The following is a 14,051-nucleotide window of genomic DNA, read 5'->3' on the forward strand; positions in this document are numbered from 1 at the left end:
TCGTCAACAACAGGGCGACTTGTTTTCGCTTTTGAGGGTCGGGCAAAGCGAAGTGACGGACGGGAAAGCGACTTCTTCGCCCTAGTCGCCTGGTAGCGTGAGCCCTGGCCTAAATTCTAGTATCAAACAAAACTTTAAACCTTTCAAACAACATCATAATTGTATGTAAGAGTTAAAAGATGTGTCTGGTATATGTCAGCAAAACAGCAACCCAACAACACAAAACCTGTTAAATGACAAGACCTTTTTGTCAACATATGGTCTCCCACAATAGACCAGTGTCGAGACCATGTGTTAAGCTCCAAATTGTACTGAGTCTTTTGTGTCAAGCTCCAAAGTGAATCTATTGTATATATTTATACTTCTTTTGTAGGATTTGGTAAATTACTGTTAAAGGATGGAACATATTATGAAGGACAATTTAACCAAGGGGAGATAACTGGCACAGGATTTAAGTTTTTTTCAGAAACAAAATGTAAATACAAAGGACAATTTGTAAAAGGTGAAATGCATGGGAGAGGAATCATGGAATTCCCTGATAGCTCAGAATATGAAGGAAATTTTGTACACAATAGAAAAAATGGTATGTTTATAAAACTTGTACAGTTTAAGTAGAAGTGTGGCAAAAGATACCAAAGGGACATACATGTATTCAAACTCATAAGTTGAAAATAAACTGACATTGCCATGGCAAAAAAACAAAAGGACCAAAAAAACAAACAGCAGTATACAAAACACAACATAGAAAACTAAAGTCTAGAATTAATGCAAAACAAAACAATTTTTTTTTTTAACATTTTCAGTTCTATAATTTTAAGATATTGGTATTTAGGTTTGAGGTAATATTGTGTCATATTCACGTCCAAAGTCATTATACATCTGTACAAACGATTGTGCAGGGATGAGAATGTAAGTGTTTATTTTACCTTGCCAAAGCTTTATAAAAATGAACTCATCAAAAATACCAGGCTTATAATTTTGTATGCCTGACATATGTTTATTCTTCACAAGACTCATCAGTGGAGCTCGAATCTAAATAGTTTAAAGGCCAAATCATGAATAAAGTTAACTCTTTAACAGCTAAGAAAGGGCATCTGTGTCATATGAAGAAATCTACTTTTATTGTAGGATATGGTATAATGAGAACACCATTAACACAGTATGATGGAGGTTATCAGTCAAATATGAGACACGGTGAAGGAAGAATGGTATATGCGTAAGTTGTTTTGTAATCCAACTTATGTTTTTAATATTTCTACAGAATATGTAAATTCTACAGATATCGTAAATGCATCAAGACAAAATATGAATGTTATATTTACCAACTGAATTCATATTATTTTTAATATATGTAATATTATCTAAAACAACTGACTTTAAAATGATAGGATTTTTTTTTATGCTAGATATATGCATCAAATTTTTTTATTTTTTTATCTATGTATAATTTTTCAATTGCTTGTTATGGAGTTTTTAGTTGCGTAATGTATCCCAATTTCTACACCACTGTCATGAATTATCTCCTTCTTTTCCTCATGCAAGTTTAAGTCGTATTTATTTTGCATACATAAAAAAAATGTATATTATTTAAAATCTATAAAAATGATTTTGTCAAAAACAATCTATGTCTTGCTATAATATTGTTGTAAGTTGTGCATGTTGATTTGTCTTGTTTACAGAAATAAGTATTATAAACTGTTTGTAGGCCAATGAGATTTGATAAAACCAGGTATTATTTAATTTTTACATCTTTATAGCTTTATAAGAAAATTTCACTGCTATTTTTTTCTGGCTTTGTGGTTTTTATCTTTATCATAGCATGATGTTACTTACAGTGTATTTTTGAGATGCGTGTGAACTTTTTTGAAGTTCTGTGTTTGCTAGATGACAATTTTTATCTGCAGAGAGTTATAGATTCAGTTAAACTTATCATATTGTTCATTTTCCTCAAATCATGGCACAGCTTCACATTTTCCCAGTGTCTAAACCCTAACCTTATATGGTAATTATGTCATGTCAATACAATATTATGCATGATCAAGTTTTGCAAAAACATTTTTAGCATACTTTGAATTAGGTATTCAACATAAAGGTAAATACGAAGGAAAAAAATATCAAAACTAAAAGTTGCAGTACAACAAGCCTACTTGTAAGATAGAAGGTTTCTGTAAAATAAGACGTCGTATGATTGTCAATGACACAATTATCAACCAGAGACAAAAAGATGAGGATGCCTTCAACAATGAGCAAAATCCATATTTAAAGTAAGCTATAAAAAGTCCCAGCTTGACAAAATGTGGAACAATTCAAAAGAGAAAACAAACAACCTGATTTATGCTAAAAACACTATGTATAAGAAAAATAAATATGGGAGACAGCAACCAACTAAAACCATTGAATTACAGACCCCAGTGACTTGGCCAAGTCTAATTTAAAAGAAAAGAATGTGGCAGGGTTAAACATGCTTGTGAGACCCTAGTCCAAATAATTCAAGACATCATAATTATTTGGACTAGTGAGACCCTACCCTAACCTGGGACAGTGGTGTTATGGCACAACATTAGAACATTCTGTAAAAGTCAGTTGGAAAGAACTTGACTCATCAGATTAGAATGAAGCACAACAAAAATATAAATACACAAAATACCAATCTAAGAGTACTTGCAGTTACTGTAAGCTAGTTCAAAGTCAATTATAATGAAAACATGGGTCTGAACTTTTTGTCATTGTATTGGACAATAAGGAATATCTATAGTAACTAAACTGTTAGCCTAGTTACTAGTCCTTATTAGTGTGAAATAAACACCACTATTTTCAACTAGTCCAAGGCTATTCAATGTCACCTTTATGGAAGTGATGTTTTTCATGTAAGGGTTGTGCTTTTATGGTATTTTTTTTTGAAATCACATATTTTTAATAGAACAGTTATTTAGACCAGTTTGTAGTCTTGGCTTTAATCTATACAATTTAACATATTGTTGTCAAGAAACTGACATGGAAGAAACATCATTAAAAGGTTTTTTTTTTGCAATACTGTTTTAGAATTTTTCTTAGAGTCATCATTTTAATTTTGTTTCCAACTTTACTGATTTTGAAATTATTACATTTCATTCTTTGATTTGCCTGATTTAATATTCTATATATATTTATATTTTTTAACATTTTACTGACAAAACATGAATATACTTTTTTTTCTGATTAAAGACTCTTTATCATAGTTGTTTTCAATCTTAAGAATTTTACGATTTCACTTCTTTCTTAGTAAAGCCAGATTTTTTTTTCTATTACACCTAATCTATTTTTTTAATGTTTTGCTAGTGTTCACCTTGTAAAACCTTAATCTTGTAGGATTTTTGTATACATATATGTGTGTTAACATGAGGTTATCTTATAAGAAAATGAAGAGATATAAATCTTGTATTGTTGTCCAAATATAGGCAAATTGGTTTCCAGTCTGAACATTCACATTCACACCTGAACCCCCAACCTCCTGAAAACCAAAATTTCTAGTAGAGACTGTTAAATATGAAATTCAGAATGAAGTTTGACTATTAAGATTAGAGTGTCATGCCCCAAAATACTCCCCCCTCCTTGAAACATCCTGGCTACTGGCCTGACATTCAGCAATCTAGTAAAAATTTTATAAGATCTACATTTTTATTTAACACTTATTTCTAATCAGAAACACACTTTTCTAAACCAAAGCTGGATTACCAAATCAAGAATTTCTGCTGGAAGAAATTTGGTCCAGTAAGGGTTGACCTAGTAAAAATCTGAAGATATTTTCAAAAAGAATTGTATTTATAGAATTTAGTCCAGAAAAGCCAGTTAAAAACTGTTTGGTCTTTTGAATTCTACTTCTTCAGTGGATAGCATGATCAGTTAAAATCTGAGATATTAAATAACTGGGTTTATGCATGATATAATCTATGCATCTCTATTAAAGCAAAGTGGAAGTAGTTGAAAGTGTCCTACAAAATTCTGATTTTTGGTATCCTGAAAGATAGAACTGTGTTTTGGTTGAAAAATGAAAATAAAATGTTATAGTTGGACATTTCATGGATACCTAATGTCATAAGCATATCAACAGCATATAATGAAGACAAAATAATTAAAAAAAACTGAACACCAGATGATGCTGAATAACCTTGACTTGACCTTGAACTTTCCAATGTCAAAAATACATTATTCAAAGTAGAATTTTATTGATAATTTCAATAAACTGATATAGAAGGACTCAGCTGTTATCAAATTGCTGCCATTGTATCATTCTACAGTCCTCCATTGTCATTTATTTAACAGATTGTATTTTCCGAAAGGGAAACTGGTTATAATTCCTGTAGGTGCTAGACATACTGGTATGAAGAGATTATGAAAGTACAAGAGTGATGCTTAATGGAGTTCAAACATTCATACATTTTTGCCAGTGTTTGCTATTGAATGTTTTTGCATTTTTGTTTTGTGTGGCTATCATCAGAATTAATTCTTCTGAATTTATTGGACTTACTAATAAATTTATTATTTAACATTTCATCTGAAACTAATTATATGTCACTGTATCATATTTAAATAAATATATATATGATTAAACTCATGTTCTGTGAAAGTACATTTATTCTTGAATTACGATTCATATGAAGTGATCTTTTTATGGGATCATACATTTATGGTTTTAAATTTTGTAGTGAACGAATTGATTGAAAAATTGTACTTTGCTTTTAAAAAAAAGATATTAGGACATTCCAATTGCATTTGATGCCACAGCAAAATTCTCTTACTGGTTTATCTAATAGTAAAGCAACTTCATGCATAAAGATACTTTCTGAGGAGTGCAAATTTTGATCTAATACAATATAATGATAAAAACTTTTTAGTCAGTAACTTATCAGTGGTTTATTCATGTAAAAATGGTTAGAATGTAAAGTGATAGGTAAATGAACATTGTTTTATTACATAACTATTTACTTATCAAAGAAAAAAGACTAAGAAACAGAATAAAAATTTATTATTTTAAATTGCTAGAACAGTTAAGAAAATAAAATGTGACATTTAAACTTCAACAATTAGAGAGATTTAATGAATTAATCATTCATTGTTAGCGTGTTAGTTTGGAATTTTATAATTACGTGTCAGAACATAATTTTTCATTAATAATATCAATAGTTTAAAGGCTTGTGTCTTCATGTATTGTAATAAAATAAAGTTAGTTGTCTTTAAACTTTTATGAAAAGTCATTGAAATTAACCTAATTTATGGGAAAATACTTTGTAACATAAAAAGCAGTGATCCAAGTGATCCACAATTTTGATATGACGAAAATACAGATTCAATATGTTTTAATTGATTTAATTGACCTTTCAAATTATTTAAAACACCTGTCTATAGAAAACCCTAAGTAGACTATACACCTACATTTTTTTGTAGATAAATTGGACACTTTATTAATTAAACCTTAGTCATGTTAATATGTCATTTAGGTTAATTAAACCTGCTTTATCCAACCACCTTAGCACCACCTCTACCCAAAGTATTGCCATTTATAATAATTTCTTGAATTGACCATTTTATTGGTACTTTCCAGCAATGGGGACAGATACGAGGGATATTGGGTTGCAGACAAGAGACATGGACCAGGAGTGTTACATTGTGCTGATGGCTCTATATTTGATGTAAGTTTTAGATACACTCATGAAGAAGTTTTCTCAATCGGATGTAGTTAATTTACACCTTGATATTATAGTTAATGCAAAATGATAGCTTTCAATAATTTAGAAGGAGGATCTTTTCAGCAATTTCACAATATTTCATGGTAAAGTATGATAAATGCAGGATATCCAATTACATTTAATCACATCATGGTGTAAGTTTAATTGTAATATGTTATCAGTATAACCAATAATCAAGCAGTATGAAGAAAAGAAGATGGGGTATTATCAGTGAAACAGCAACCCGAAACACAACAAAAACATGAAAAAAAAGACACTGCAATGCATTTATGCATTTATTCAATTTCATGTAGAAGTTAAAAAGGGAACATATTGTATATAAATGATGTATTTAGAACATGGTTCACATCATGAAAGGTTGTTTTGTAAAAAAAAGGTTTCAACTTCTTTCAATATATATAATGATAATTTACACTTGTGTTATGAAATCAGCTCTGTTTTTGCTGACAGCAGTTGCCATCTTAAAAATTAAAAAACATACTGTTTTTAAAGAAAAATCTTGTTTGAAAATGAATATGGTAATGTTACCAAAATAGGAAAATATTAATGGTATGATATGAATAAAAAGAGATTTTGGGTAAACATCAATGAGACAGCAATACAATGTCACAAATAATCAAGAAAATCTTCAACATATACTATGAATGTGATTTTTTCTCACATTTCTGTCCATATTAGCCTGAAAAATGAGATTCATGAAATAGTTTGATTCATTCCTATTACAGTAGTCATTATGATTCTCTTTGTACAATATATCATATTGTGAGCAATAGTAAAATTGTGACCAAAAAATTCCTTGTTTACAGGGAAACTTTGACAATGATGAATTTCATGGTCACGGTTTATACAGACATATATCTGGTGTTATATATGATGGCATGTGGCTGAAGGGTTTCCCAGCTAAGATGGCCAGTAAACTTCACATTGTTGTAGAGAACACACCAATGATCATTCGACAGGGAACACCTTTTACAATTACAGTACAATGTTTGAATGAAGAAAATGAAGTAGTTGGAGGTAGGTGTTAATATCAAACACAATACAATTCTAAAGGAAATAACATCTCAAACCATATCAAATTCAACAAAAAGTTATCCCATGAAAATATTTATTTCTACATAGCAAACTTTCAAGAAAATATTTTTTTATGCCCCTGCCGTAGTCAAGGGAGGCATTAAGTGTTACCCTTGACCGTCCTTCCATCAATCTTTCTGTACGTCTGTCCCATTTTTGTTTCCGCACTCTAACTGAAGTTTGCCTCATGCAAATTTAATGAAACTCATGCACAATGCTAAAAACCAAAACTGGCATGCTAGAGATCGATTTGGGCAGTGAGTCACTTACCGTTCTAGAGTTATGCCACTTTATAACTTGGAAAAATTAGATATTTTTCGTTTCTGCTCCTTATCTTAAGTTTGTCTCATCCAAATTTTATGAAACTCATACACAATGCTAAGAATGCAGACAGAGTTTGAATTTGGGTTTTGAGTTATTTATTGTTTTTGAGTTATGCCCCTTTTTAACTTAGAAAATTGCAAAGCTCGGTGCAATCATGTCCTCAAACACATTCTTCACTTATTTTAGTTAACTCATTGTGTATTTAAAACAGATTTCACAGGATTTATTTATTGCACAAAAATATGATATGATAATGGCTGTTGGAAATATTGAGCATGAACATCAAAAATTTACCACACAAAAGTAAAATATGTATTTCTACATTGCAAACTTTCTGTCAAGAAAACAGATATATTTTCAGTCAAATCAGGCTTTTCATATGCTGTCACATAGATAAAGAAGTAAGAAAGGATTTAACCTCAAAGTATACTACAAAAAGTATCTTTGTCCTTACATACAGGCTGCTTTTGAAGACATTCAGTTTAAAAAATCTGATGTTTTACTTTGTACTGACACCTTCCAATGAAAATGGTGGAAAACATGGCATCAGAAATATAGATATAAGAATAAATATCATATGAATTTTTACCTTTGACCTGTTTTATTTACAGATGATGGGAGAGAGATACAGATAACAGCAGGATTTAAATATTACCAACCATCTAAAGGTTCTGCTCTGTTTGATATGATAGAAGATGTTGAAGACAAACCAATAGATACACCATTGTAAGTTACTGGATACCAACATAGTTTTTTTGTGGATACTTTATTTTTGTGTTTAGCTCATGCAAGTACACATGTACCTAGTTAATTAGTATCTCCAGAAGTTTCTAGACAGTATGAAAATAAGATGTGGTATGACTCCCAATAAGACAACTCTTCACCAGAGACCAAATGATGTAGAAGTAAAAGAGCAAAACCCTTACTGCACAGCAAGCTATAAGACTAAGAGGTTCCAAGATGAAAAATGTAAAACAATTTAAATGAGAAAACTAACCGCCTGATTTATGTACAAAATAATAAATGAAAAACAAATATGATATACAGCAACAAATGACAACCACTGAATTACAGGTTCCTTACTAGGGACAGGCACATGAGGAATGTATATATTTAATAGCCTATAACACAAGTAATGTAGATCGTTACAAGAAGTTAGCCAATAGTTGAATACATTGTATATGAATTCTTGAAAATATAGTTTTTTAAACTAATTATTAAATTTAAACTTGTACAGTGGTTATCAAGTAGTACATTATCCACTGACCAATCAGGAACAGGAACAAGATGGACATTCAGAAGAGGATGATAAAGATGAAGAACAGGAATTGTCACAATCTCAAACACAACTAGATCTAAAAGGTTTGTCATTTATTTATATGAATAAAAAATATATGCTATTATTAGTAGACATCAACCCAACAACAGATTTCTATTGATCTATTTCTCTTGTGTTAACTGTGGATTTATTTATTTTCAGATATTTAGATCATCATTTCAGACTGTTCATATGAGTAACATTTACATTCAATTATAAGTTTGGATTTTTTTTTAGTGGAGAGGATGAATCTACAACTTATTCATCAACATTTTGGAATATGTCTTTGTTAGATGTTTGTTATTATTGAAATTTGTTTCATGTATTTGGATTTTAAACCAGTAAAATTATTTGAAATGATTTATGATAAGTAAAATGTTCTCTTGAAGCATCCTGATTAAATAGCCTAAAATCTTTATTTTGTCTTATAATTTAGGATTTTTAGTGGTTTGACATTTAATATTGTATTATTCAATATCATTAAAAACACATGAAAAGTTTATTGAGTCTAAGTCCTTCATAATTGGAAAAAATGAATACCCAATTATATGTCTTTAATTCATTTTGTGTCATGAGTAATATTCTTTTTTAACAGAAGATGAGGATGAAAATCAGAACAATAAAGAAGATGAGACAAAAGAGGGTGAAGATGGAGAAAAATTTACAGAGAATGAGAAACAGGATGAAGAAAAAGATGATGGTGTAGATACCAGTGGGGGAGGGGTAGAGGAGGTCGATGAAAATCCTAATGATACAACTTTAGGTAAGAGTGTAGACAATAGACAGAGGAGTGGAGGAGGGTGTCATGCTAGTAATACAACTATAGGTATTTAGTTTAGACAACTATGGAGGGAGAGCTAAATACTAGTAATACAAGTATAGAGAACGGCATTAGAAGGGGAGAAAAAGCCGAGTAATACTATATAGGTAAAAAATGTAGACACCAGTGGAGGAGGAGTAGAAAATCCCTGTATTATCCATGGTTTTTTACTTAGCTTTCCGAGTGTTACTTATGTGGTTCTCTGGTAAAGGAAATAATAATCAAAATCAAAATGAAAAGTCATATACATGTATTGAATTGTACTCCTTTGAGTTATTATATCAATATAACAAATACAGTAGTTCATCAAAACATGAAATATATATAAAATACAGCTTGCTGCATAAGTTTGATAAAACATATCTGTTAGTAGTTGATACATAGATATAACAAAGTTATTTAATAATATAAGGACAGGTAACCCATTCTTTCTGTAAAATATAAATCAAAGGACATCAACCGACATCAGCATGAATGAAGTTAGGAACGAATATACTGTGTAATTTATTCTAATTAAAACTATAGTAACAGAATGAACTGCCAAATCACAGGGCATAACACCTTATAAAGAGAAGATTTTTTCCCTCAAATTTGAAAATAAGAACGTCATGCAGATGTCAATGGATAGAAGATCATAGAATGTTATTTGGGAAGCATCTTGGTGAAAAAATTTCCTTGGTTCAAATTTAAAAAAAAAGCGAATATTGTTTCCTAAGAAACATATTATAGAAATATTGAGTGCAACAATCCATCATTCAATTATGCAGGTATTTCCACTCTTCAGATTGTCTTTCTCTTCCTGTACATCGTATATTGTTAAACACTGATAATTTTTTCTATTTATTAAATTTATGATTAAAGGAGTATTTTTAGTCACGTCCTCTATTTATAGAAAAAGAATCAATTCCACTTCCTCCTCCAGTACCTAATTGCCGATCAGAGGAGGGTATCTGTGTGTGGAATGAGGTTTATCTTGCACCAGCGCCACCTATGTACCGACCGTTTGTTGCCATGGAAGAAGCAGAGAATGACAAGAAATCTACATCAAAAGGGAAACCAGCTATCAACAAAGGTATTACATTCTTCATTACAGTTTATGAATCATAATTAGTGTTAATCTGTTTGAAATTATAATATCATACCCATGTATCTATTTATGTTGAAATTTTCATCAAAAGGAGCTAAGCAAGCAATAAATGATAATGTATGTACAGTTTTGATGGTCTTTAGAGGAACAGAAAGTGAAAAAGATCAAGTGACAAAAAGATAAAGATAGAAATGCTGTGGATTGGAGACTTACAAAGATTGCTGTTACATTTGTTGACATGCATGGTTCTTTTGTATTTTGTAGGCTTTTAAATTCCATATTCATGATATTGTAGACAGAAATGTAACATACAACCAGATCATTTTTTATTGTTTCATTTTTAATGTAACAATAATTTTAATGTCCATCTAGACTGAGATCTAGATATAAGTCAGCAACATTTTATAAAAAGTTTTAATATTTTCAGATGATAGACGATCATCCATTGGTATGTTTCCCATCATTGTGAATTTGTGATCCTAGTTTTATTTGTCTGTATGTCCACTCATACAAACAAGCAGTAAAAGCAATCACACATTTACCTTTTGAAATGCACTTTATGTAGTGTGTACTTTTCCATTTAATATTCCAGAAAGAACAAAATGTTTGATCTGACAATTTTTCATGATCTTTGAGTTACATGATTTTTTTTTTAATAAAGTTGAAACCATTGATTTGACAGTATGATGTTTTATGATTTGATCACCATTGATATTCTAACTTCAGATAATTTAGTTCATTTCATCTTCTGTAAAGTGGCTTATTTTAGCAGATTCCAACAGCCATATAATATGTGTGCAATGTACTGAGTATCGTACATCATTTTAGATTTCATATTTATTACCAGTAATTGATAAATAGAGTTCCAAATATGGTTATCAAATCATTAAAATTGATATTTGGGAACTAAAATTTGTTCTTCAAAATGTTCCCAAGTGTAATTTCACTAATTTGTTAAGTTGTTAAAGGTTATGTTTAATGAAACAGCACAGAGGCATAGCAAACAATGTGCTTTTAGCTGTAAAATTATTATCTTTTGTGACATATGCCGTACCTTGACCTATAATGGTTTACTTTTATAAATTGTAACTTGGATGGAGAGTTGTCTCATTGGCACTCATACCACATCTTCCTATATCTATGAACAAGTAAATTCAAATACAAGATACAAATTCTACTTCAAATGTGTCATAACATTTTTTTTCATTTTGCTATAGATCTAATGCTATGTCTCTGTTCACATAATTGTCTCCCTTGATATTAGCACTAGTTACAAAATTAATGTTACAGTCAAACAAGCATGTTATAATGGTTTTCTATCACAGTTATTTATATTGTTGCATCAAACAGTAATTATAATGGTGGGAGATATATTTTATTAGAGAAGAAATATGAAATACAGTGTAAACTGTCATGAGAGATTTGATGTATTAGTTTTTGAGATATAATAATTGGTTTCTGATCAGGTGGTGATATGTCTTTTATAGAAAAAAGCAGCATTTAAATGTAGGTTTCATTGTAATGAATGCTTCTGGTTATTTTCCATGTCCTTATATAATATAGTATCATGATTTTACTATGCATATATTATATATGGTGTACAAATTTTTGCACCTCATGTTTGCGTAATACCATCTTTTCCGCAAGTTTATTGTTTTCTGTTTGGTATTAAATTAAAAATAAAGATCCATTTTGTTACATCTTGTGATCCGTTTATTTGGCAATTGCCAATGGCAGTCAGCAGGGTTTAAGAACATTTGTTGTTCGACCTGTTTGTCAAATGCGTTTTGTTTAAATATACTTTTTCACTTTTTTGGTCTTTTGGAAAATGTTGTTTGTTCTGTATTTAGACCCCTCTACCAAGAAATTTTTTTTGCATGCACACATATAAAAATTGCTGTTTTTATCCAACGCAATCATAGGTTTGAACGTTGTTTTCAATTTAGACTTATTTATATTCTTTCGTTTGGGCTTGTATTATATTTGCCTTCGGGTTTATATGATCCGTTCATCCTATTTCGACTCTTCAAAATTCAAAAGTCTACCCTAAATTGAGGTAAATTATATGGCCTTCCAAATACCGTTTCGATTCCTAACATCACTGAAGAGACATTAATTGTCAAAATCCGGATATGATGTACAAATTTTTGCACCTCATGTTTACGTAATACCATCTTTTCCGCAGGTTTATTGTTTTCTGTTTGGTATTAAATTACAAATAAAGATCCATTTTGTTACATCTTGTGATCCATTTATTTGGCAATCGCAATATATATATATATTATTAATAAGTCTAAATTGAAAACAACATTCAAACCTATGTTTGCGTTTGATGAAAACCGCAATTTTTATACGTGTGCATGCAAAACAAATTTCTTGGTAGAGGGGTCTAAATACAGCACAAACAACATTTTCCAAAAGACCAAAAAAGTGCAAAAGTATATTTAAACAAAACGCATTTGACTAACAGGTCGAACAACGGATTTTCTGAAACCCTGCTGACTGCCATTGGCGATTGCCAAATAAACGGATCACAAGATGTAACAAAATGGATCTTTATTATTAATTTAATACCAAACAGAAAACAATAAACTTGTGAAAAAGATGGTATACTGCAAACACGAGGTGCAAAAATTTGTACACCATATCCAGATTTCGACAATTAATGTCTCTTCAGTGATGTAAGGAATCGAAACAGTATTTTGAAGGCCATATAATATACCTCAATATATATATATATATATATACGTCTAAACAAGTGACAGCTCTACGACAGATCCATCCATTGGATCAACCGTGAAGGTGATATACGGCTGAAAACACATGTTATATTCATAACTACTCTTAATATCAGCACAACAATGTTAAATCTGCAAATTTGCGGTAGCAAATTTTTGTTCTTCCCTCCCCGGGATTCCAACTCATGCTATATATACTCAATATATAAATCATGAAGATTAATATAAAATGTGTTTTCAGCCGTGTATCACCTTCACTTGTGATCCGATGCATGGATCTGTAGTAGAGTTGTTTATTGTTTAGACGTACTTATCAAAATAATTATTTCTTTGACTGTATCTAGATCCTTTACGATAGATATGTACTGTAAATTCAGAAATTATTGCGTGCATTTATTATTGCGATTTTGTCATTTTAGACTAAAATGCAATTCTATTTTTTGCGATATTGAGAAAAATCCTGTTTAATTGATATAAAATATTTCAAAATGCGAGTTTATATTATTGCGATTATAACCCTGTCGCATTTTTCGCAATAATAAAAACATCGCAATAATTTCTGAATTTACAGTAGCTAATCTGCAATAAATTCCATCTTCATGCTTAATATATCATGTACTGTGTTACAACTCTAGATTCTACTGACGAGGAAAGGTAACACTAGGCCACCGAAAGCTGAATTTTTAGTTCAGTCTAGGTGGACGAGTGGTATAGAGTGATTGACACAGTGCAGGCAGTGTCTCGATATCCCAATAGCACGAGTTCGAATCCCGGCGAGAGAAGATAAAAAATTTGCTTCCGCAAATTTGCAGATTTAACATTGTTGTGCTGATATTTAGAGTAGTTATATATATATATATGCCATGAAATAGTACAATAGTGCTGAAAGTGGCGTTAAATGTCGATCAATATTAAAATGAGACAAATAGAATCATATTTTAATAGAATTTGATCTTTTTTCTAG

General features: G+C 30.4%; 1 protein-coding gene across 6 annotated transcripts in view; it reads left to right on the forward strand.

Moving 5' to 3' along the window:
- Positions 1–14,051, forward strand: part of LOC127701558 (MORN repeat-containing protein 1-like) — a 34,969-nt gene that overhangs the window by 6,252 nt on the left and 14,666 nt on the right. For 3 of the 6 annotated variants that reach the window (XM_052205498.1, XM_052205499.1, XM_052205500.1), the window contains exons 3-11: positions 374–583; positions 1,129–1,216; positions 1,706–1,729; positions 5,582–5,669; positions 6,533–6,743; positions 7,736–7,850; positions 8,362–8,486; positions 9,038–9,205; positions 10,155–10,334. In XM_052205498.1, coding sequence (XP_052061458.1) covers positions 374–583; positions 1,129–1,216; positions 1,706–1,729; positions 5,582–5,669; positions 6,533–6,743; positions 7,736–7,850; positions 8,362–8,486; positions 9,038–9,205; positions 10,155–10,334 — 1,209 coding nt within the window. Of the gene's footprint in view, positions 1–373; positions 584–1,128; positions 1,217–1,705; positions 1,730–5,581; positions 5,670–6,532; positions 6,744–7,735; positions 7,851–8,361; positions 8,487–9,037; positions 9,206–10,154; positions 10,335–10,776; positions 10,798–14,051 lie in introns of all 6 variants that reach the window. The other 3 variants (XM_052205495.1, XM_052205497.1, XM_052205496.1) reach the window with 2 other exon arrangements.

The sequence above is a fragment of the Mytilus californianus genome, unplaced genomic scaffold (genome assembly GCF_021869535.1).
Source record: "Mytilus californianus isolate M0D057914Y unplaced genomic scaffold, xbMytCali1.0.p SCAF_5, whole genome shotgun sequence".
Taxonomy (NCBI): Eukaryota; Metazoa; Mollusca; class Bivalvia; order Mytilida; family Mytilidae; genus Mytilus; species Mytilus californianus.